The following is a 26,565-nucleotide window of genomic DNA, read 5'->3' on the forward strand; positions in this document are numbered from 1 at the left end:
AAGTCAACTATCTCTGCTACTATCAAAACTTTTGACGTGAAACTTAAAATGGTTGTTTACTATCATAGGCTACACCAAGAGAAACAAACCCTATAACTCTGATTTGAATTTTGACAGAGTTATGTCCCTTTTTAACTTGGTTTTTTTTTGTTAAAGCTTTTGATAAAGTCAAATATCTCTGTTACTATCAAAGCTTTTGGCTTGAAACGTAAACTAGTCATTTAATATCAAAGTCTATACTAAGAGAAACAATCCCCATAACTCTGATTTGAAATTTGTCAGAGTTATGCCTCTTCTTAACTTTTTTGGTTAAAGTTTTATAAAGTTTTTACTGGCAAAGCTGTAATTCAGAGTCAAGCATTGAGAAAAGTCGAGCGTGCTTTCCTACGGACAGCTCATGCTTTTGTTGTTGTTTCTTTTTGAAAGTACGTACAGTACAATTAGATTATGCTTTATTTCAAATAACAGCACGAATTTGAAAATCGTCAATATGTTAACTTTTTTATTAAATCATATCGCATCATATCAAAAGATTAAAGTGATATAACGTCAATTTTTAGAACTGCTGTATTTAAAACATTCGATATTTTCTATCAATAAATGAAGGAAATTAGTCGGAACATCCAACAATAATAAGTGATTCTGGTAAGTCAGGTCTATAAAATGAAGTTTAAGCTTTAAGAATTTACGTAAAACACGTCGAGCAAACGAACACAAATCTTGTCAGACATTTAAATGATTGATTATTTATACCTTATTTTGACATTGTGCGTGGGTTGGCAAAATCTTTACCCTAAGCTGTATATTTCATTTGTGTTGTAATTTTTAAAAGTTTATAAATGGAAGATTATCGAACCTATTTTTTAACATTTGCATAGTTTTAAACAGCACCATGTTCGTGCCTCTATAAGTTGATACTGCATAGATATATATGTACGATATCATTTTAAAGTTATGAACATACTGTTCTGTTACTGTATCTTGCACATTATCAGTTTCATCAAAGTTACATCAAACTTACGAGGTCAGTTTCATAGCCTTTAGAACGCCCCTCGTATGAAATTATTCGTAATATTTTACGAAAGATGTACATAACTGAATATGCATTTACTTTAGACAAATGAATTCCCTTTTACAACCTCCGAGACATTTATTACAAACAAAATGAAACATATACACATTTGCTAGACTCCAGCAGCAATTAAATAAAAGAGCAAATTATTTTGCCACATTGTAATAAAATCGTCTCTGGTAAATCTGTTAAAATAGGTACGCCTTTTGTTTATTTGTATGCTTTGAAAGCTTTTATTTTACAGGGTGTGATATTAATTAGACAATCTTTGTACCAGAGGAACCAACTGCGACGTTTCAGTCTAACTTTATAAACTCCTATTATTATTTCAAATTTTACAAATATGACTTTGGTAGATTCCAAAGTATATTTGTTCTTTACAAGCATAATGATAATGTAACAGAAAATGACATAAGCTATCATGATCGTTCATGGGAAAACAGAACTCACGTCAATGGTCAACTAAACACTAGTAGCAATACATGGGATATCAGAATAGAGATAACCAATATCAGTATGAAGGATAACGGAACGTACCGGTTGCAATTACGTGAAAATCTTTGCTTGATCCTGTTTGTAATACGTAAGTCTTATCAGTATTTTTTGAAATAATTACATAATCACGGATGTTAAAAAGCAAAGAATATTTTTGACAAATTTATGTACACATATATCTTAAAGACGCTGCAAAACAGATTTGCATTGACAATATTAAAGATATGAATAGTGACGTTCTACACTTATTTGTTTTTGTGTTTGTTGTATTTAACGCCACACCGACACGATTATAGGTCACATGGCAACTTAAAGCACCTTTTAATGATGTTGTTCACCTGTTAAATGTTCGCTTATTTATGAAAAACGAACCAAGCCTAAACAACTTATTTTAAGAACTTTTGAAAATAGTCATATGTAAGCTATGTTTGTATTAGCTGTATTGTCTCGTGCATACTTGTATAAAAAATTATTCTTTACGAAGAAATTCGACCTGAACCAAAAGAAGCTATAGAAGAAAATAAACCAGTCTATTTGTATGCGCATCCACATAACTCAGTCTTAACTCGTCCTCTGACAAATGCATCAATGGTCTGGCTATTGGACGGGCTATCTGTCAACAAAACAGCAAGTTTTATCCAACAAGATGGTTTGATTTGGATACCACATATAACAAGATATCTCGATGGCAGGAATGTGTCATACCGGGCCATACAGGATAATGGGAATGTCACCGAAGTCAATTATACCGTGAATGTCAAATGTAAGAATCTTAACTCTCTTGATCTGTTTTAAAATCGTTAATGCAAAGCGGTTGCTTCTTGTTTCAGCATTATAATTTGACATTATTTCTTCAGATAGTGACTGGATAAATATCAATAAAAAGAATACATAATTGATTGAAGTTGTAATCTAAACATTGCTTAATTCTTCAAACTCATTTAGACTTTGTCAAAATGCCATTATGTATTTCCTATCAATTGTACACAAAAAGGTAACAAATTTAGATCATATTTAAAACTGAAATAGCTTCAAACGACACAACTTTTTCATTTATGTTTCTAGGCCAATTAATGTTAAAAATGATTTAATACAAAAGGTAGCGAATGATATTTGTCACTCGAACGGACTAACATTTTTCTTTTTCATTGTGAAACGGCTGATAAGTAATGTTACATACCCGAATCAATAATTATATAAGTTAATAAATAATGCCATATGTACATGCTTTGTTGTTATGTTTTAGACATGGTATTAAACTTTTAGATAATGTTTATTTTGCAGCAGTAATTTAAGTATGTCATGTTCCTATAATTGTGTGTTTAGTAATAGCGTTAGAATTATACCAAGTCATCGACGTGAATAGTATTGCATATTATGGTTTTATCTAAATTGACACGTTAGTTGTCGTGCTTCATGAAATTAATTTATATACATAAGTTACGTAAGAAATGCCTCATGGTTACTTGCAACGGATTTTGAAAACTTTCCCAAAATATGGAGTGATGTTATAATAGCATGCGCAAAAGCATATCACGTGGTTACAACAGTAATACTAAACGATTTTACGTTATGATGAGCGCATTGCTTAATTTGGCAATATTTTGCAACTGCATTGTCTCTAATGATCTTGTTCTCGCTAATGTTGCTAGCTTAATCTCACTGAAGTGTGTAGGAATGTGCCTCCGTCACTATTAAGGAATGGACTTACGTTGATATTGTTCATCGCTATCTAATGGATATTTCAATTGACAGAGATGTGTGCATTTAGTATAAATAAGGCCTCCTGTCTAATGTATTAATGGCAAAAGTGGCAATAATTGCAATTGCAGCAGAAGTATGAAATGTAGTGTCGAAAAAAATATTGTACTCGGTTTTACCTTGTCACCCTGTAGTACGAAGCATACAAGAAGGAGTTTAAGTAATTTTTGATAGTCAGGAATGCCGTTAAAGATAAGTTAACCCCGATATCGTCTAAAGCGATCGATACCATCTTACACATGTAATTTTAAAAATGGTTTAACATTCTTTTGTACATATTATATTTAAACACACAGAAAATAAATACAACATACTCTCTTTGAATTAGAACCTTGATTTTGCGTTCAATCAATCAGTCTATACATTTTTTGTTAATCAAAACGCTATTGAAATGTATGAATGACGACTTGGCAGTGCCTTTTTACCATTCATTACATTGAAAGTACATACCACACGTTTATTTATGTTTTATTCTATACCTATTTTATATATCCAATCGCGAACGTTCATTTGCAACACGTGACCGTACAATATATTACGGTATTTGGATGCACGTGCGTACAAAAATCCTGTATTTTCTGTATTTGGACGCACGCGCGTACAAAAAATCCTGTATTTTCTGTATTTGGACGGTTCAACAGTCCCATGTTAAACATACGATAAAGCCCGAAACGCGTGAAAATGTTCCGAATGTAAATCGGATGAAGTAGGCGCCTTGAAATCTGGATTTAATTTGAGTTTTTTTGTTTACAACACACAAAAACGATTCAAGGGATAACAATGCTATCTGATTTAGATATTAAAACGTTCGTTTATAATCAAAACTTAAAAATACAGTAAAAAGGATCATCAGATGTTGGAATATTTGAAAAGTCGCTAAAAGAAGCCGTTCCGGACGAAACCTAGAAATTGGTATCAGCCCTGACTGTCTGAATAGCTACCTCAGCAGTATCTATTTAACGGTTAAGAAACAAAATGGAGAAGATTATGAATGGCAGCGGACGGGTGGTCAGCATCCAAAACATGTCTGCTCTATAATTCAGTTTTCGTCGGATCTTCACCAAACTTGCTGACAATGTTTGTGGGCATTACATCTCGGCCAATTTCGATAACCAGTCAAATTGTACCAGGCACTATTTGATTATAGTCCTTGAATTACTCGAAAAACGGGTAATTTATCATTGTCCCCTCTTTTAAGTCGAACAGTTTTCATCCGATCTTCACCAAACTTGCTGACAATGTTTGTGGGTATAATATCTCAGCCAAGTATTATTACCACCCAAATCGCCAAATGGCTGTTGTAGGAAGGTTGCACCATATACTTTTTTTAATGATGATACCCAAAAAAATACATTCAATGAATTACGTATATTACGTATGAAGTGAAATAAATATAGAATTATTAAATTAAATTATATTAGATATAGAATATTGTTCTGTATAATATATATTTGCACTCATATCAAGCTGGGAAAAACTAGAAAAGGCACGAATACAATATTCAGTGAAACATTTTTAATTTAAACTATTATTATAGTAAGATAAAATAGATATAGAATAAAAAGGTTATTTAACATTGTACTGTACAATACGAGATATATCTGGACTCGTGCCCAGCTGAGAAAACCATATTGAACTCGCCTAGCGGCTCGTCCAATATGGTTTTCTCAGCTGGGTACTAGTCCAAATATATCTCCGTATTGTACAGAACAATGTTAAATAACCTAATATTATTACATGCTTTCTATTCATGTTATTCATAAACCTTCAAATAATTTGTATTGTTATAACAGTAAAGTTTATAATACGAAGTCCTTATTACTTTTATCACCTTGTGTATTTAAAGATATAGGGTTATTGTCAATAACAGGCTGAATTAAGGGTTGAAATTTAAAAAAATAACCCTGATGAATTAGACATTTAATAAGTTTAGTAAAAATTGCCCCTGGGAAAAGTAGCATGCAAAAGTATAGGTAACAGTCATAAACATGTAATGATTCTGCTTGAACCAATATGCGATACATTACAAAATCAAATTCTTTAAAATGAAAAGAAAAAAGAACAAAAAAAAAAAACACTTAAAACCCTCGACGTTTTGCTGTTAAGATGCTATAATAATTATAGATATTATTGTATTTAGAAAACTGATACCTTGTTTAAAAACAATTTAATGTAGGAATAATGATAATTAGATATCTTTACTTTGCAGTTACTAGCAATTTTTTATACTTTTAAATAGATGGACCAAGCCAACCTCTAACCTTAATACCAGGACAGACACAATATTATCTCGTCAAAGGGGATGTTATGCCTGACATTACGTGTACAGTCGACTGCAAACCGCCATGTTCTGTTTCCTGGGGGAAAAACAGTAACAAGGGAACACTTAGCCTAGGGGCCGTAACAACTAATAATAGAGGGGAATACACATGCATTGCAACAAGGACTGGCGCAAAGACGGTAGAGAGGACCATTAACATTCATGTTGCTGGTAAGTAATTACATTTGACACATGAGGTCAGACTTTATTTCGTTTTTAAATGCACTACTTTTAGCGCCAAGGGAAGTAATGCTTCTAATTACGCCTGAAAAAAGGTTTACAGATAATTATTCATTCCTGGTGTAATTCGAACGTGTTAGAATGGAAATAGATTATAGTTCAGCATCCTTTGTTGGCAAATGAAACACGAATTTTTCGTTCAGATGCGTCGTTATTTAAGATATAATCGATAGCAAAAGAGTGCTTTAACACTATATGCACGATGGGCGGTTATACGTCGGGCGTAATAATTGCACGAGGGCGCAGCCCGAGTGAAATTATTTGTACGACGTATTACCGCCCGAGTGCATAAATAGTGTTAAAACACTCTTTTGCTATAAATTATTTCGATTCTAATATGCCCTTAATCTAAAACAGTAGATAAAATATAGAAGCACTCTTTCTTGGTCGCAACAAATACTTTGACGTCACGTAATTCTAGCATAAGAGTGTTTTAACAGAGACAAGCATATTGGAATAATCATTCAGCCTAATGGGTCGTAATTAATCATTCTGCTTTCGGCTTGAGTGGTGATAATTTAAGACTCATCTAAACGAATAAAACGTATTTTATTTGCCAACAAATCAGGCAAAACTAAAATTTATTTCCCAAACAGTCGTACTGACCTGTATATAAAGCCCATTGTCTGTTATATCTTTTCAGTGCAGTCTGCTGACTATACTGTATGGCACTGTCAGCGTTTGATTTGCATAATCTTTCCATGGATTCTACTTTAACTTTGCTGTCCGCAGAATTTTCACTGACAGAAACAGCAATAATCTTGACGTACAATTTCGAGCTGTAATATATTGTTCATTATTATATACTTGTTCATAAACTCCATTGAGTTACAGTGGAACCTAAAGCGTCAATATTTTTCCATATTGACTTCCAAATTTCATATCGGGTGCATGATGTCATTTGTGACGTCAGTTTCATGCATGTCGTCGCGTTTAAAGGTTCATTGACGCCAATATTTTCAATTTTATTCCGGCTAGAAATAAATTTATATTATTACATATCTAAAATTATTTTCCATTGAGTTTCAGTGGACCGCTATTGTGCTATATATTTCCATATTGACGCGGAACGCTTTCATATCGGACGCATAATGTTTTCTTAACGTTGTAATGGAAAAAAAACGCGTGACGTCCGTGGCGTCCACGCGCTCGTTGCGACAAGTTGACGACATTTTCGAAAATAATAATGTGTGTCAGTTTGATTTGTTTATTACATTTCCGAAGAAATTTCGTATTTTTCCTGTCTATCGTTACAGAACAATAATTTAGACATAAATCAATTATGTAACAAAAAGGTAATCGTTCTTTCGCGGATAATATTGCGATCCTATAGTCGCACAATATTACCGCTGCAGAACTCGTGCGTATATCCACATACAAAGTTATAAGCTATAATTATTTGTATATCAATTATATGTTTAGTATTTTTATGTAATAAAAAGATCATTAGATTTGCATCGAGGAATATGCACCCGTTCTTTCGCGGAATGATATTGCGCTTCTAAAGTCGCACAATATATCCGCTGCAGAACTCGTGCATATTTCTCGATACAAATCTAATAACCTATAATTACACAGATTATCGTTGATACTTTCTAAAGTAATCCATTACTTTATTTCAGATAACACATCATTTACAATAGCCATAGCATGTTTAGCAGGTGTTCAGGCATTGACGACGTTAGGACTCGGGCTGTGTGCGTTTCTTATTTTTAGAAGAATCAAACAGTCGCCATGTCAAACATGTAAACACTTTATTTTGTATAAAATTATCAAATACGTCTCCTTTGCGCCTTTGCACGTTTCGGGCTGTTATCTTTATGAATTATTTCAATTAAAAATCTGAAATGAGAGTAGTATTAAAAGAGAGACTCCTGTTTCATATTTATCATTCTAATATGACTAACAATGCTTTAATCAACACAACGATATAATGTTGACGTCACGTTGATGTGATATTTAGCGCCATGTATACATCTAGAAATAGCGCTTTCAAAATTGATCAAATATTTTACTTATTAGCATGTCAAAAATGAAATGTCACATTGAACAACTATCTTGATTAATTTACACATATATTAAGTTGGTTATTCGCTTTGCAGTTTAATTCGCCATCTTTTGCGCCCAAACTGAAATCTTCCGCAAGACGTATTACTATTTCCGGTCCTGGCGTTTATAAAAGGAGTATGACGGCCTAACTGTCGGCGCCATACATGCGCGAAGAAAAAGTTCTGTCATATTTTACAATAAAATACATGTTAGAATCGAAATAATGTATAACAAAACGGTGTTTCAACACTTATTTATACACTCGGGCGGTTATACGTCATTCGAAATAATTCACTCGGGCTGCGCCCTCGTAAAACTATTACGCCCGACGTATAACCGCCCGTCATGTATAAGTAAGTGTTAAAACACCGTTTTGTAATACATTATTTCTTAATTATAGCATATTTCCTTTCAGGTTTCAATAACAGTGCAAGAAAGTCACCAAACCAAAAACCGGACTATGGTTCAAAATCGCCAGCGTAAGTAATATTTGATAGGAAAACTTCGTATACTCATTAAGTATCGTTGGTTTGTTGATTTAAGATGCATTTATTTCATTAGGTTTAAAAAATACATTATATTAAACATGTAAAGATGCAGAACTACTGTAACCGCATTTCATGTCTGATGTATGTACTAGTGTTAGCAGTTCTGCTTTATCTTTCATTCGTTGTATTGATAGTCTTGTGATGTATTTGAAGTTATAAATCGCTGGGGAAAAAGAAGACAAACATTCTTTCATTGCGCTTGATGCATTTTCCATTGGCAAAACCTGGTAGAATTCACCTAGTACATAGTACATTTTTTGTCTCATACCAAACGCAACGTTCAACCCAATAAAAAAAAACAACAACAAAAACCTAACGTTGTGAGATTTTGAAATAGCTTTCTTTTTAGTCAGTACATTTTATGGCTATCGGATTGCAATATCTTTTACTTTTTGGTTTAAAAATGGTACTTTATTGATTTTACCTTTGATACAATTAGACACGCCAATAGTTCATGCTGTGTCTTATTGCAGGGCTGATAATCATGGACTTGAGCACTATGAAGAGTTAGATACTAATACTAGACAGACGAAAAAAGTTTATGGTGAGCTCAGATAATAAGTTCATGTATACTTAAAGAAATTCTTCTTTCAACAAACAAGAAACAAAATAGTTATAACATGAAATCTTGATTTAAATATGTAACGTACAGTTTTAAAGTAATTGATACGTTTTGTATAAATTATCATTGTCACACACGTCAGCAATATTGTTTTCTTGCATACTATACGGGGATTTCCGGTATTTTTACCGGGGTGTAAGATGACTCCCGTGCTTCAAATAACGTATTTCGACATTACCAACTTTTAGTAACATCTCGGAACCGATAAAGCGGGACAGATCTACCTATCATAAACATCAATAAAACCAATAATCCAATTAACATCTTTGGTCATATATATATCTGATGCATTTACAGGCGGGCGGTTTGCTAAACGATATATTTGAATTGAATGAAGTTTTGATAATTATTAAAATGAAAATCGGAACAAGTGGAAAATTTATATAATACTTTATTAATTGTCAAATAAAAGTAATATTTATGAATATGTTATCTAAAATATTTAGAAATCGTTACATTTTATACATCGAACACATAGATTTACTTTCTTTTTAATACATGAAACATCATGCTAACGTATATCTATGTACAGAAAAGAAATATTTATGCACAAGAAACTGTCTGTAAATAAAATAATTATTCAAGAATATGAATATGTTATCTAAAATATTTTGAAAGCGTATATACATCCTCTATACGCGCTTTCTTTCACATATTATGAACATTAGAATATGAGCTTTTGATTCTAAAATATTTTCAAAGTTCTAAACCACTAACATTTTTCGATTTTCATCGTAAAAGGTAGTAAAAACAGCAAATTCTCATGTATTTCCATAACATAAAGTTTGTCAGTAATTAAGTTTTGAAGCCTTCATAAGAAATGTTGCATTTTTCTTTCAAGATATCTAAAAAGTAGTTTTGTTGTCGAACGATCTGGAGGCCGGTCGCTTTAAAGAAAAAGTAGTATAGAAATAAGACTTATACTTTTAAAAGGAAATACTTAACCCATACCATGCTGGACACGACTGGTTCTTCCTTTGTAATCAGTGTAGATCATGATCAGCCTGCACATCCGTGCAGACTGATCATGATCTGCACTGTCTGCCATTCAGCCAGTAAGATTTTTGGTATGCACCCTTTTCATAATTAATAGTGCTGTCCAAATTGAAAGATAGACAAGTTCATTATTGTAATTTAGCATGGTAAGGATTAAGTTTCTTATATCGTGTCGAAATAGAAATATCATATTTGCGTGACTTGAATAGGTACTGCTGACAAATACTACTACAACATTTAATAACAATAACTTCATCAATATCTCAATTTAGAATAGCAGACTTAACTAAGTAATAACTTAAATATTGTCCGTGAAATTTGGGCCAGGATCTTTACTCAGTAAATATTTACGGAACAACTCTGTTAACGATGTGAAATCTAAATTTGTACTGATTCTTTCTACTGTCATACGATTCATGAAATAAGTGTAAAAATCGTAAAAACTAATTCATGAAAGAAAGGGTAAAGACCATATAAAGACAGAAGAAAGTGAAAGACATATATTACAAGGCAAAAAACCCCCCATAAAACCATAAAATACCTATCACTTATAGTAAGTGGGGTAACATATCTTTTATGACCCGCCTTGAAACAACACTTACCGGATATTGTTTACCCCTAGGCAATATTGTAATACACAATAAAAGTCAAAGGGTAATTTTAAGTTATTTGTTACAATTAAATCAAATAATAGATATCGCATGTTTTTTTAAAACGAATGATTAAAGAATGGACCAAAAACATGCATTAATTTAAGAATACAGAATAATATATACAAAGGAGGTTCGGAAAGAAGCAGAATTATCAGTTCATCAAGGCTATCTTTCAAATTAACGTTTGGTCATAATTATTATGAATAATAGAAAATGATTTAAAAAAAAAAAAAAAAAAAAAAAAAAAAACTTATTAAAAATCCTATATGAAGAAAAAATGATGGCCGCGTCAGAGATCGGACCCGGACCGCCGCGGCAATAAAAAAGTCTCCAGATCCTTCGGCAAAAAATAATAAAGGTAACTGGAAATTAATAAATTAATCGTCCTTATATTTCTTAAGAATACTTTGAAACTCAATTACTGACATAATATATTTTACAGAAAGACATGAGAATTAGTTGCTTTAAGTATATTTTGCGATGAAAATTAAAAGCATTTGTATATTTAATGCGAATTGAACACTAAATCCTCCCTAGCGTTATTTTAAACGACAGCGCCCTAGCGTTATTTTAAACGACAGCGGATCATGGTTTCGGCGTTTCTGAGTTCAACAATCAATTTGTTTTAAATTGTCTAATTACAATTTCTTTTCTTTTTGTCAATGTGAAGTTGCCTACAATTTATAGGCTTTGAGCTATAACAATTTGTACTGACAAAGTCAGACTAGCAGACGACAATATTTTCCGTAACAGCTTCCGAGTACTTACGGATGACGGCGGAAAAAGCCGGAACTTTAATTTGTGGGGTATCGAATTTTTGATTTCCAAATAGAACTTTTTCTATTTAAGTTTAAGTATTTTTTTCCTTCTTTGTTTATATAGGCAAATTTATCGATTTTCCAATAGATCGATGTTACTAAAAGTTGGTAATGAACTACATATATGTAGAAGATTTATGACAGCTCCTCTTTGTTCCTGATAATATATTTCTCGGTTTAAAACACGTTATTTTATAAAAAAAAAATCATAATGTAACGCTGCAACTGATAAAACGAAACCGGAACTAAACATTGTTAGTTGTCTTTGAAACGTCATGACGTCTTTCCTGTTTACGGACGTTGCTTTTCCGCGCTTTTTTAAATACGCTGCTATAAGAAATAGTTCTAAAAAGAAAGCCGTTCGACTGATTTTATTTTTATTATTATTTCTTGATATCGGTATTCAAGAAACAGATTATGTCACTGGTTATAGGTGCAGATGGGAATATTCGGCTGGAGCGTCGTTACCGCCTAAACAGTTACCCTCGAGACTGGAAATTCCCATCTGCACCAACAACCAGTAAAAGAATCTTATAATCTCTTTAGACATTCATTTTTAATCTAATTAACCGGTTGACTTTGTTCTCCTACCAAGTATCGCGCAATAGTGCGAGCTCGCTATATTCCTAATATAAATCCAGTAAACATTTGAATACCTTCAAAGTACTTCTGAACTAAATTCATCTCTAGACATTTATATGGTGGCTTCTTTAGAACATTCGTTAATCGCATTGGCGTGCGCGCAGCTTAATAGCACACTTCGTTTTGTTTGTACCGTAACAAAAGTTTATAAGTATCATTGTGTCGTCTTGTTACACACGCATCCACGACATAACGGAGCTATTAAAGCGCAACAACGTAACATTGAATTGAATGCAACAGAGGAATCACTGTATTACGTGCAGGCGCACCCTAAGAATAAATAAATGTTTCGCGCACCACAATTTCAACTACACACTAAAAGTTTGTTCTGTTGTTTCTCTGCCTATATTAAGCATTCATATATCTAATATTCTAACATGACTCGGTTTGATTTCCAGTTAAACAAAGAAGCAAATCAAGCTCTATATATTCTGCAATAAACAACGGTTGACGCGCGGACCGGTAAGAGAGCATTATGACGTCAATTATGACGTCAAAAAGCCGGATGACGTCCGATACATTACTCCTCGCGTAAATGAAGTCCAGTATAATATCTATTAAAATATATCAATGAGCATGCCAGAATGAAAACAATCAATGCCTTCTTGTTATTTATCGTCTAATTTACCATGGTTCATCGTTCAGATGCTTCAGCATTTAACCACGAGGGCTTACGCCCTCGTGGTTCAATCCCTACGCATCTGAACTCTGAACCGTGGTAAATTAGACGATAAACAACTCGAAGGCATTGATTATTTGTTAAGTTTACTTAAAGCTTTTTAGCATTAATCGGTAAGTTTAAGGTGTGTTTATGTTTATGTCTTTGCATGCGGACCAGAAAGCTACATACTACAAAACCAACAAACTTTTAGTATTTTTGTAGCATATTTGGTAATGGCGTGTGCGCCTACACGAAGCAAGATATTATTTTGTTGTTGCCTTTGTTAGTCTTGTTCTCTTCTAACACGACACAACGAAACTTCATTATTTATGGCATTTGGCGTGTGTTCCAGGACGACAAAACGAAATGTGCTATATAAACCGCACGCGCGAAAACACGACATAACGGAATATCCTAAATCAGCCACCATACATTTATTTGAAATGAAAGTCAAATCAATGGTCTGAGCAAAAGAGGTATCTGGCGTTTCAGAAGGTGTCTTTTGTATTAATAGTCAGTACTAAAAATAATCTGTAATAATCAGAATGGAACCATTGCAAGTGAAATAATAGCAAATTCGTTTGGTAGTGAAAATCAAACGAGCAACACGCCTTACGACACCAAGCACAAGCTAAAGCCGAACGCTATCGCAACAGTGCACCCACCCAATGGACTGTATGAAATAGCTACCAATTCTACCGCATGCATTTTCGTTTGTTTTCAGAAGTTCCTACCGAGGTCGGTTTAGAGACATACGAAAATATCAGGTTGTCATCTATCTCTACTTCAGAAATACAAGTGGCACACAGCTAGGATAGCATAGCTCGTACTGCTGATCAAAACTTCCAGCATGTTGTACTCGTTTATAAAGCAGAATGTGTAATCTATATACATGCTTCTACACACGCATTTTTAAAGCAAGGTAGTTAACTCAGATTTGTAGTTGAAAATATGAATTCCAAAACCCACTGACTCAAGGCTTGTAATGTACTTACTTGTGTGTTTATAAAATATTTTGTTCCTGCTTTTAATATTTTTCATCACATCATTTTGTGTTGTTTTCTATAATAGTTAGTTTAAAGACATTCTAATATGCTTCTTTGATCAGGACATTAAGTTAAAGTTCCACTTACTTTACTTCTCCTGCATTCCCTAAAATTTTATTTGACGATGTCAAATGATACGTATACCTACCTGTGCTAAGTAACGTCTGCTTGGTTGCATCCTTTGCTTCCAAAGGATCTTATTACAGATTTTATTGATCTGTTTTTAAATGTTTTACTGTATCATCATGAAATATAGAATTTAAATCTGTTTTATGGATATCTAATGTGTAAAACTTATATATCAATGAGTTCAATGTATTCCTGCAAACTTTTATTATTGAAAAAAGACCTGATAGTTTTCACTTTTGAGACTTACTGCAATATTTTCCATATTTAAATGCTTCTATTTTGAAGAAAAATTATCTTATTTGGTCCAGGAAAGAAGGAAAAGGATTTTACTTACGTCTGATTTACTTTCTATTGATGAATTATTGACATATGGGTCCGTTAGTGACCCTCAACAGAATTAAGTGGAGACAGTCCCTATATTTATCATACTGATTCCACATATTTCTGTGGACGGTCACAAACCTACCCAATAATTGATTTGTTTTGCTGATCATTTATAATAAGCATACTCCAACACGAAATTCTACTGCCCCTTTACAATAATATGAATGCACACCATTTGACCACATCTTAATCACTGAAAGCGGAGGTAAAACAAAAGCCAATGGTATGGGCCTGACTTTTTCAAGATTATTTTCGCCTTTGATTAAATAATCGAGTTCTAGATAAAAATCACTAACCCATTGAGTGTGTTGTCTTTTCGCGTTGATTTCCTTTCCCGTTTATTTGATCTATACAAGTAGATCTGTATCTGTATTTGTTTGACAAAACATAAACAAAATAAAACAAATAACCAGAGAGAAGGTAATCAGTTTGAATCATAGAATAAGGAAGATACATTTTGTATATTATTCATGCATTTATAAACGAAAGTAAATTTCATGTTATTCAATCGTTTGCTTACTTTGTTGTTCCTTTTATTTACTTACATTATTTTAGAGAATCTATTTATTGTACGGTATACTACAGGCCACTATTTTTGCCTTTAAGTTAATTTTATCGCACAATGTTTTGGATCCTACATAATAATATGGTATTTTGTATCGCAAGTTGATTTTTATATGCACTAATGCTTAATGTGTCATCTTTTTTATCTATTTTTATATTTTTGAACCCGGACGTTTTATGCTTCTGGAGAATATATCCTTGAGCCCGGAAGTCATTTAACAAGGAATGATCTGCGTATATCATGGGAACCCATATACTTGGAGGAGCCTACCTTTTTGCTACCTTTTTTCTAGAAGGCAATTACCTTGAAGGAATATTTGCATTTCTGAGATATCTAATAAGCTACTTTTTCTGACATTAAGTGAGTTATGTCAACATTAATATTTACTTTACAACATGGTTTTGAGTTTAAGCTCTACATCCGGAAGAAGGCGATGTTCAGAAATCTTTACGTTTGAAATTATTCATCAACTACTCATATGAGGAAGTTAATAAATAGTTGTGTAGAATAGGGCAGAACTAGCACAGAACTGCTACGTAAATCGCTTCCTTTTTGGAAAAAAAATGATATTGAACCAAGCTTTTAAGTGTGCTCGGGTGGCAACAACTTTCTTCACATTGACAGGCAATCAATATTATCTGAATGCGTGCGATATTACCTTTTTTTAAGTTCAAGGACGTAACTACACTCATGTTTACGTCCTTGTTTAGTTCTTTCAACCAGCGACGCGGCACGAATGTTAAATTGTTAAAATTATTAACTATATAAATTATTAATTTATTGTTTTAGCATCAGTAAATACAGTTTAACTTAGATTCTAAATGCTATTATCTGTTTATATCACAGGAAATTTAAACTCTACTACCCTATTTATGATTTGAATTAAAGTAAATACAATTTTAACAATGTCGTCATATACCGTGTTAACTAAATACAAACCTTTCATGTAAAATGTGATAGCTCGATGAGCACAGACAATTGAGCAAACCATATTTTAAGCGGTTACTTCCTTATACGGAAAGTGCGCAGTTTATAAGTTTATTAAATGTACCGGCATCACGTTATTTAGTGTTTTACAAAATTTAATGGCAATTTTACTTCTTAAGCTGAGAGATGTGTCGTTAATTTTTACGAGATTGATTTGTTTGTTCGTTTTCACCGTTACAAATGTCGAGGGATACGCTTCATGTAAGTCCATATACTTAGTTTTTCATCTACAGATCCCAGTATATGCTAATGATTTCTTTTTATTCTATTGAATATATAAATTTTATTTTACATTTAAATTCAGTGCATCAGCTTTGGAGGCGTTACATTTTGCATAAAGGGTGCGTTTATTTCTGTACCAAAATACAAAAATCTAGAATTTTGAAAGAGTTGTGTTGTTTTCTATTACATAAAAATGTCAAGTCCGCTATTTCCAAAGCATTTACGCTAACATACATGTAGATTATTTCCTACAACAAAGTAAATCCGTTACCTTATCGCTTTCAGTTGAGTAAATACGGCAATTAACAGTAAATACGGCAATAAAGAAACACTGGCTACATAGACCCGGTCAACCAATGTCCACATGTAGTGTACCATTCGATGCGTGAATTTGTTGCGCACAATTATAGGGTCGCAATGGGGTTTGTTTTTACATATTGACCATGCATTCGAAGGTAACGACGTATGTTAACTTTTGTGACAAATAAAATGTTTGCCATGTTTCAAAAAAGCCATTTTCTATCCTCGGGTTTAGGAATTTGTAATCTGCGGAGCGCGTTCAGAGAGTCGCCTAAATTAGGAAAGAATGCTTTAAACGTCAGAGGTTATTTCTAAGGTCACGGTGTTTTATTTTGGCCAGCTTGTTATTACAGCAGCTTTCTAGGTTAGTTGCTCAGTCAAGTGTGGTTTACCAGTTCAAAGTGTTCTTTCTCAAGAGATTGAACAATGATAGTAGGCAATGCCTATGTTAGACCTAAATGTAGTTAACTGCAATAAAGTGCACACTCTGAAAAACTGATTAACATGTCATTTTCTGAAGAAGAGTATTTTTAGCAGACAAAAATGATCCTGGTAAAAGTATTTGGAATAAATTGAGACAATTCCGTCAAAGTTTCTATTTTTTTTACTTTAAACATTTTTTTTCTTCGACATCTAGATAATAAAAATGTTTGCTTGATTTCATAACCATTAAATACATGTTTATTTCTATTGTTAAAAATATATATTTCCATGTCATCCTTTTTGTAAATGTAAAAAGATTGAAAAATAAATTATAAAAATTAAAACAAAAAATCCGTCAAAACTTTATTGTAGGCTTAGGTCAGTAAGAACATGTTACCTTCTGCAAACCATACACATTTTACATATGGCATGAAAAAACATGCGTAATTACTACAGTGGTCAATTACAAAGTATATGAAAAAAAATATATTAAAAGATCAGTTGGGGGAAAATGTAACATTTTTGTTGTAAAATTTGTGAACAAACAAACGACATTTTTAACCAGATAATTTGACCAGATAAATTATGTTTAGTAAGCTACTGCTGGAAAAAGAGCAATCTGCTACCCCTATATACATATCCGTAAAAGTATGGGAAAATATCTGGAAATATGAGAAAATCAAAGACACCAATCTCAGTACTGTCAGATGCATGACTGTGTTCATCTGTATAGGAGGTAACATAGATTACTTTTCCACTGCACTGACATAGCATGGACATGATTAGGAATGACAGACGTTGTTCAAGGAAAACAACAATTTTGCCAGATTTTCTAAGTCCAAATTGGGTAAACTTTCGTCAAAATAAAAGGTAAATTATGGAACTCACTTTGATCTAAAAGGTCTGTGTAAACTTTCAATCCAATGGATGCATATTAGATCTCAGAAATATTGAAGAAAATGTCATGTAATTTGATTCTATTATTACAATACGTTTCCAATTGAATTGACTCTCTCTTTTGCATATTCACTAAACACAAGTTATAACGCCTCTTTGGATATTTTGTCAATATCTTTCATATTACCACATTTATGAAACTTCTCATATGTTTAGAAAAATACATCAAATTTACAACAAATCGAGTTAATGCAGTATCATTTTACGACCTCTGACCGTTTTAAAAAGGTTTTGTTTAGCATACTAGGACACTAGTCAAACTACAAAAATTACCATCCTTAATATTGTCACTACTCGAGAAGAAGATTGAAAAACCGAACAAAACGATGAAGAAGCAATGTTGCTTGAAAAGTCAAACTATACAATGCGTTTATATTTTCAAGCACAGTGTCGATTACTATAACGATGTTCCAGCAAAAATGTCTATTACGACACAAAAAACATGATAGTTTATATTGGTATATGATTATAGGTTATTAGATTTGTATCGTGAAATATGCATTGAGTTCTGCAGCGGAAATATTGCGCGACTTTAGGAGCTACCAAAGAGCGAAACTTCTAAATTAAGTGGATGAAACATACCAATATCGCAAAATAAGTTAATTCTCTGAGATTGAAAGTAATTACAGTTGAAGAAGAAATGTTCTGCGTCCTCATTTGATGACCATATTCGCACATAGGATTATTACGAAGATGTTTACCATTTAGGTTACTACAGTTATTACGCATGCGCGCATGATATACCGATATTTGTCTGTCACCTACGCAGTAGTACTTAGGAATGGTTTGCGTTTTAAATTTTGTCTTTAACTTAATTTTGAAAATATTAATTGAGTCCGAGTTTCTTGTCTGGTTCAAGATTATTCCAAAGAGAAGTTGCTGATGGGATAAAAGATGAACTGTATATCTGATTGCGACGAGCTAATGTTTCATAGTCGTTGTTATTACGAAGAGGATAGAGTAGTGATAGATATACGGATGAGGAGAATAATTTCAATAAAATACATAAACAGACTGCAAGATTCAAACAGTAATGTATTTTATTATGAATGAGAATATAAAGTTGAAAATACTGGAATGTCTTATATATAATATTGACTACCGAAGGAGTTGGACTACTCCCCCTCCTCTCTCCCTCTCTCTCTCTCGTAAAAAAATATATATTGTTTTATTTCATTTTCAAATTTACAAAATCTTCAATTTTTTCCCGCCAATTTGTTTCGTATTTTATCTGTTGGGGAGGACCGTCATCTGATGTTGTAAGAACTTGTGGCCCGACCCATTTGCTTATTTGTTTGTGTTTGTAAAAATGTTATATATGCTTGTAAATATTGAATGAGCAATAAAATATGTTTAAACTAAACTTTAGGAGCGCAATATTATTCCGCCAAAGAACGAGTGCATATTTCTCGATGCAAATCTAATATTCTTTTATTACATAGCATCTACACTTAAAATTATTATATAAATGATTCAAATTTGCTATTAAGCCTAAGTGAAAAATAAGTGCTATTAAGCCTAAATTAAAAATATCGTTGTTAAAGAACTTTTAAACGCGACGGCATGCATGAAACTGACGTCACAGATGAGGTCACACACCCGCTATGAAATTTGTACCTCAATATGGAAAAATATTGACGTTTCAGATTACATTGAAACTTAAAGAAGTTTTAAAATGAGTATATAATAAATATAATTTCACAATTTTACATAATACTCGAAATGTGTCAATTTTCATCATTAAAATACATTTCTTTATTTCTATGCAGTACTAGGTTGGTACTGCATTTTCAGCTATAACGGTACATTTTAGAAATTTTGTTAATTATGTACTTGGAGAAACACTGCTTTAAAGTGGAATTTTACGCATTTTGCAAGTAAAAATTAAGCTGAAATAGGTATCTGTGTAAAAAGGGTGGAGGATATTATAGCTTTAACCCAATATACCAAACTCTCCCTGTTACCAGTAAGAAATAATAACTTTCCAACTACGACTTTTCTTATTTTAATTAGGGCAATCTTTTTAAGAAAAGTCAAACTGCAAGCAGGAGTTGCTACCCTTCAACTTTAGAAATCTCTACCTATGCATAATGGAGATAATTGTGCAGAGGATTGAAGGAAAGAACTATTTTATTAGTCTTACTTCTTTGTTTCTAAAGAATCAACACCAAATACTCATGCGGCATTGTCGTTAATTTAACACATTTAAATGCAAAGCAACTGAAAATTGTTTCTATAAAACATTCACCAAAAACACACTATGTGCAGTGAGATGTGCATAATGTCACTTTCATACACACGCGGTATAATGTGAACATATGGAAAATACAGACATTCAAAGAGACCGTATTGATAGTTGCAAATCTGTTTATCTCAATTCAAATTTGATTGGTCCGAATGTCACACCATCCGTTTTCTAACTGTTTAAAGTGACCGCCCTTAAGATTATTTCTTCCAGTTTTTTTTAATGAATATTGATTAATTTATTCATGCTTTAGACTTTATTCTTGATTTTAAGGAGGAAGGTAAGGACTCGTCGGTTTTTCGGCCGCACCGCGTGTGTTTTCAAATTTGTCTTGTGTCAGCATTTTATTCCTTGATTTTAACATAAAATGTTGTTTTGGTCCAAGTCACTGAGTATGCAATGTATTTGTACAGCCTGACTGTAAACTATTTATATACTAGAACTTCTTTTTACAGGGTGTGATTTCAGTAAGACAGTCTTTGTACCAGAGGAATCAACTGCAACGTTTTTAACTACTTTTACATTCAGAACATTTCGTCATACGATGTTTGTAAAAACTGATAGAACATTCCAAACTATATTTTGGAGTTTTCATCTGCGTGAAGGTCATATATTTACTGACAACTTAGACTGGTGTGATCCTTCGTGGAAAAACAGAACTAATATTATCAGTCAATTAAACACTAAAGGTCAGATCGATATTAGAATAGAGATAAGCAATATCAGTATGAAGGATAATGGGACGTACTACTTTTCTTTAGGAAAAGTTACTTGCTTTATCCTGTTTGTAATGCGTAAGTATAAACATTTTTTCTGATAATCTAGAATAGGTACATGAATTGAATTGGGTTTTTAAAAAAGTCGAAGTTTTATAACTATTATTTCATATATCAGTGTATCTCTTAGGAAATTTTTTAAAAAATGTTGTATTGACAATACTGAAGAATTTACAATTAACAACATTGAATTCATAATTTCGTATTATCATTAAAACTTTTGTAAAGCAGGATTTCCCTGTGTTATTAACAAACTATTTCTTATATTCAGACGGGATGCTGTACAAAATCTATTTGAAAAAAGCCTATGCAGCCTATGTTACAAAAGTAAAAGAAACTTTATTGTATTATGTAGCATTGTATGTCGTACTGTTACGTATTTTGCCATGACATTGTGTAACTAAACATTCTACATGTAGAAATACGACTGGAACCAAGGAAAACTGAAGCCACAGAAGAAAATATGCCCGTGTATGTGTATGCACATCCACATGCGTCAGTAATAACACGTCCGTTTGCAAATGCAACAATGACCTGGTTAGTGAACGGGTTATCTGTCAATAAGACTGCGAGTTTTATACAACAAGATGGTTTGATTTGGATACCACATATAACGAGAGGACTGGACGGGAGTAATGTAACATACCGATCCGTACAGGATAACGGGAATGTCAACGAAGTCAATTATACTATGAATGTCACGTGTAAGAATCCCTACTATTCCCATCTTTTTTTTCCTGGCATTTATCTGTTACGTCTTATTTCTATAATGATAAATCATTTCTACAAACACATATTAAATAGAATTCAATAAAAGCTTGAACCTGTATTTCAAATATCGCCTATTTTTCAAATCCACTTAGACCTTGATTACTTTATATTAGATTTTAATGAAAGAAGCAAGTTCATAAATAAAACAAGATTACTGCCATTGACATGACTTTCATAAGTTTAACTTTTGTACTAGTATATTGGTTCATTTCAATAAATGTTGTTTTTTTATGAATTATCAGAAAAAAAGCCTGTCCAAAGTACATGTGACTCGGCTCAATTAACGAGTTACCGGTCACGAAAGTGATCCGCATGAATTTGTTGTCTTCGCCTCTGAAAGTATTACCTTTGTTTATGAAGTTACGCTTTTGGTTGTTGATATGGTATTTACATTTTCGTGCTCACTCGTTACCGCCTAAACAGTTACCCTCTCGAGGCTGGAAATTTCCATCTGCACCTACTATCAGTGAAGGAATCTTATTATCTGTATTGTATTTAGATGGACCAAGCCAATCTCTCTCCTTAGAGCCAGGACAGACACAATATTATCTCGTCAGTGGAGATATTATGCCCGACATTACGTGTACAGCCGATTGTAAACCGCCGTGCTCTATTTCATGGGGAAAATACGGCAGTGGTGGAACACTTAGATTAGGGGAAGTCACGTCAAAGGATACTGGAGAGTGCACATGCACTGCTACAAGGACTGGCGTAAAGACCGTAAAGCGGACCATCAACATTCATGTCGCTGGTATTTAAATAAGGTCAAAATTCAGATTCTTTGCAGTAATTGTTACTATTTGCAAAAGCAGATGAGCACATTTTACCAAAAACAAATGGGTACGCATCATGTCAGTTGAGGACACAATGCCAGAAATCACACAGCTTATTATAATCCGTCTAGCAGTGTATTGGGGATATAAACCAGTTAATGTTGGTGGACAGTTTCCAAGGAAATGACCTGGGAATATGCTTGTACAGCAACTAGCAAGGGTCAAAATGACGAATTGGAAATTGTGTTCAAAATACGGTCATTGCCTTGTGCGTAACTTGACATGTATATAAAGCCCATCGTCTGCTATATCTTTTCAGTTCTGTCTTAATTCATTCCGTTCATGCTGTATGACTCTATCAGCGTTTGATGTGCTCAGTGTTTATATGGATTCTACTTTAACTTTCAATAACAAGGAAAAACAATAGACCTGATATTACATTTCAAACTTTTGATACATTGTTCATAAAAAGATTGTCCATACTTCCTAAAGCACCGCTTTACTTTATTTCAGATAACACATCATTTACCATAGCCATTGCATGCTTGGCAAGTGTTCAAGCATTGACAACGTTAGGACTCGGTCTGTGTGTGCTCCTTAGTTTTAGAAGAAACAAATAGTCGCCATGTCAAACATGTAAAAACTCAATTTTGTATAAAATTGTGATAGATGTCTCATGTGCACCTTTGCACATTTCGGGCTGTTACCTTTATCAATCATCCCGATTAAAAATCTGAAATGAGACTGGTATTAAAAGAGCAATTTCTTTTCAAATTTATCATTATAGCTTATTTTTCATATCAGGTTTCAATAACAGCGTAAGGAAGTCACTGAACCAAACAATTGAAGATTGTTCAAATTCGCAAGCGTAAGTAAAATTTGATATCTAAATGAGAGGAATACTTCGTATAATCATTGAATATTGCGGGTTAGTTGGTTCAATATTTTTTTTATTTCATTAGGTATTGAAAATCATGGGTGTATTTAGCATGTGTTGGTGCAAAATAATTGTAACTACAATTTATGTGTTATTTATGTACTAATGTTAGCTGTTTTGCTTTATCTTTCCTTAGTTTAATTAATGGTGTTGTGATGTGTTTGAAGTTATAAATCGCTGAAATGAATGACGGTAAACTTTCTTTCATTGCGTTACATGTTTTATTGACAAAGTCTGATTCCCGTTTATAGACCATTTTATCTCATTACAAACGCAACGTTTAACTCACCAAAAACAAAAACAAAACAAACAAAAAATAAAAAAAAAACTCCTAATGGTGTGAGATTTTTTAAATATCCATCTTTTAAGTCGATATATTTCATGGGAATCGGAATGCAGTAACTTTTATATTTTTGTTTCAAATTGGTATTTTATCTGTTTTTATATATTTCATACAATTAGACACAAACATGTTCAATGTCTCATTACAGGGCTGATAATCATGGACTTGAGCACTATGAAGCTTTAGATACTAACACCATTCAGAAGGAAAAAGTTTATGGTGAGTTCAGATAATAAGTATACATTTGCTCAAAGCTACTCGTCTCATTAAAGTAATTAATACGCTTTGTATAAATAACCATTGCCACACATTGCCCAGCAATATTCTTATCTCTTAAGTCATTCATTTTACAATTTGATTAGCTTATAGACTTTGTACACCTGTTTAAATCTGGAGAGCCTGACTACCCTAAAAGTGTTTCTGGACAAAATTCTTCTCTGGACATTTGTATGGCAGCTTTTTAAGACATTCGATATGTCGCCTTGGCGTGCGCACAACTTATTTAACGAAGTGCCGACGAAAGTTTAGAAGTATCATTATGTCGTCCTGATACACAAGCAAGACATGAAGTTATCAAAGCGGAACAACGAAACACTGAACGCAACCAAGGAACCACTGTATTACTTACAGGCGCGAGCGAAACAAAATATTTTCCTTTGCATTATTTTGTTGCTTCCTTTGTTAATTTCGTTCTGTTGCGCTTGCACTTGGCGTATGTGCCAAGACGACAAAACGAAACGTGCTACATAATAAAATCTATAAGAAGATCATTTGGAAGCACAGAGTGACTGTAACCAAGCTAAATAAACCGCATGTGCGAAAACAAGACATAACAAATTATCCTGCATTTGCCACCATACATTTATTTGAGTCGGAAGTAAAACTGTTACTGTTACAACGGTCTGAGAAAAAAAGAGTTAACTGGCGTTTCAGAAGGTGTTTTTATGTTAATAATCAGTACTAAGTAATCTGTAATAAACAAAATGCAACCATTGTAAGTGAATTAATAGCAGATTCGGTTGGAAGTGAAAATGAAACAACCCAACACACCTAACGACACCAAACACCAGCTTAAGCCGAACGATACTACAATAGCACACCCAATGGACGTTATGAAATAGCAACCAGCTCTACCGCATGCATATTTTTTATTGTTTTCAGAAGTTCCTACCGAGGTCGGGTTAGAGACATACGAAAATATAAGGTTGTCATCTATCTCTACTCCGGAAGTACAAGTGGCACACAGCTAGGATAGCTCGTACTACTGGTCAAAACTCTCGGCGTACGTTCGATTATCGACATACTCGTTTATAAAGCGAAATGTGAAAAGTATAGTGCATATGCTTCTACAAACGTTCTTATTTATAAAGCAAGGTAGCCACGTCTTTGCTCTTTGACTTTAGTTAACGTTATGCGTTATCTTTGAACAAATTCTGAAAACGTTATATGAAATAAATTTTTTTCAAGTTAAGCCTTTAACGTGAATAATATGCAGTAAAATCTGCGATTGTATTTTGACAAGGAACACGTACCGGGTGGAATTTATACAGAAACACCATCTTCTGACATCAGACTGGAATGGCAAATTTTCTTGTGCAACGTAGTTTTTTTACTTGCTTGCAAATTAGTTAATAGATATATTTGCATATTTTCATGTGATGAGACTTACGAAGTAGGTAGTTAACGGTAGTTACAAGTACCAGTAAATGATTATTATAATTTTATAAAAGTGACGAGCATGGACACAGTATTCTTAATAGAATATTGACTGAATGGAAGAATGCTTTAAGCACTTCGATATAACCTTGTATGCAAGGGTTGATTTAGAAGTAGTGAGGTATATTTTTCTAATAATCGCATTCAGTTTCACAGCGCACGGCAAATTGTACTGAACATACTTTTACACATGATAAACTATCTGTTGTTTGCAAAATAATTTTACCATAACCTCCCAACTACTTCTTCCCGGTCGCAGTCGTCATACTAACAAACTAACTAAATAGAATTTAAATCCCTTTTTATGAATCGAATATGTAAAATTTATGTATCAATGAGTTAAATGTATTCCTGACACAATCATTATGGCTTTTTAGTATTTTATATCACATCATTTTGTTGGACAGTTAGTTCAAGTTTCTTTGATTATTTATTTTGTTTTATTTTGTTGGGTTTAACGTCGCACCGACACATACATAGGTCATATGGCGACTTTCCAGCTTTGATGGTGGAGGAAGACCCCAGGTGCCACTCCGTGCATTATTTCATCACGAGCGGGCACTTGGGTATAACCTCCGACCTTCCGTAAGCCAGCTGGATGGCTTCCTCACATGAAGAATTCAACGCCCCGAGTGAGGCTCGAACACACATCGATGAGGGGCAAGTGGTTTGAAGTCAGCGCCCTTAACCACTCGGCCACGGAGGCCCCGCTTCTTTGATTAGGATGTTAAGTTAAAACTTCCACAAATCTTTTCTCTCCTTCATTTTTCACAATTATATTATTAGTTACACTGCTTGTTGGTGACAGGATACGGGATATACGCTGTCGAGGAAATCCACAAGCGAAGCTCTCGCCTTATATGGATTTCCTCGACAGCGTATATCCCGTATCCTGTCACCAACAAGCTGTGTAACGATTTTATCTTGCCGACTACCCTTTACTTACATGCTATAATCAACACAATTTGTAAATTAACAAAGCTACTTACAGACTACAGTGCAGACTGGAATCCTACAATCATTTGTTGGTCATCATGTTTTGTTTATAGTTGATTTACACCAGCCATAAAATGCACACTGACCTGTGTTTTGGTTAAATCACAAAACACAAAAG

General features: G+C 33.3%; 2 protein-coding genes across 2 annotated transcripts; both read left to right on the forward strand.

The window, feature by feature from the left end:
- Positions 1 to 1,490: 1,490 nt before the first annotated feature.
- Positions 1,491 to 13,800, forward strand: LOC123531167 (uncharacterized). The gene is made up of 7 exons (XM_053517822.1): positions 1,491 to 1,655; positions 2,052 to 2,330; positions 5,568 to 5,819; positions 7,511 to 7,633; positions 8,353 to 8,416; positions 8,959 to 9,029; positions 13,602 to 13,800. The coding sequence occupies exons 1-7, from the start codon at positions 1,589 to 1,591 to the stop codon at positions 13,688 to 13,690; spliced, it is 945 nt and encodes a 314-aa protein (XP_053373797.1). The 5' UTR covers positions 1,491 to 1,588; the 3' UTR covers positions 13,691 to 13,800.
- Positions 13,801 to 13,884: 84 nt separating this feature from the next.
- Positions 13,885 to 26,263, forward strand: LOC123531986 (uncharacterized). Its single transcript, XM_045313315.2, has 7 exons — positions 13,885 to 16,189; positions 20,591 to 20,929; positions 21,331 to 21,615; positions 22,182 to 22,433; positions 23,260 to 23,323; positions 23,884 to 23,954; positions 24,897 to 26,263. Exons 1-7 carry the CDS (start codon positions 16,087 to 16,089, stop codon positions 24,983 to 24,985), a joined length of 1,203 nt encoding a protein of 400 aa, XP_045169250.2. The 5' UTR covers positions 13,885 to 16,086; the 3' UTR covers positions 24,986 to 26,263.
- The last annotated feature ends 302 nt before the right edge of the window (positions 26,264 to 26,565 follow it).

This window comes from Mercenaria mercenaria, chromosome 11 (genome assembly GCF_021730395.1).
Source record: "Mercenaria mercenaria strain notata chromosome 11, MADL_Memer_1, whole genome shotgun sequence".
Classification (NCBI taxonomy): domain Eukaryota; kingdom Metazoa; phylum Mollusca; class Bivalvia; order Venerida; family Veneridae; genus Mercenaria; species Mercenaria mercenaria.

Coding starts and splice junctions, on each gene's coding strand:
- LOC123531167 (XM_053517822.1), top strand. CDS start 1,589: ATGAAGGATAACGGAACGTACCGGTTGCAATTACGTGAAAATCTTTGC. Junction 5,820..7,510: donor CATTAACATTCATGTTGCTG/GTAAGTAATTAC, acceptor ACTTTATTTCAG/ATAACACATCATTTACAATA. Junction 7,634..8,352: donor ACAGTCGCCATGTCAAACAT/GTAAACACTTTA, acceptor ATTTCCTTTCAG/GTTTCAATAACAGTGCAAGA.
- LOC123531986 (XM_045313315.2), top strand. CDS start 16,087: ATGGCAATTTTACTTCTTAAGCTGAGAGATGTGTCGTTAATTTTTACG. Junction 16,190..20,590: donor TGTCGAGGGATACGCTTCAT/GTAAGTCCATAT, acceptor TTCTTTTTACAG/GGTGTGATTTCAGTAAGACA. Junction 23,955..24,896: donor TCAGAAGGAAAAAGTTTATG/GTGAGTTCAGAT, acceptor TATTGTTTTCAG/AAGTTCCTACCGAGGTCGGG.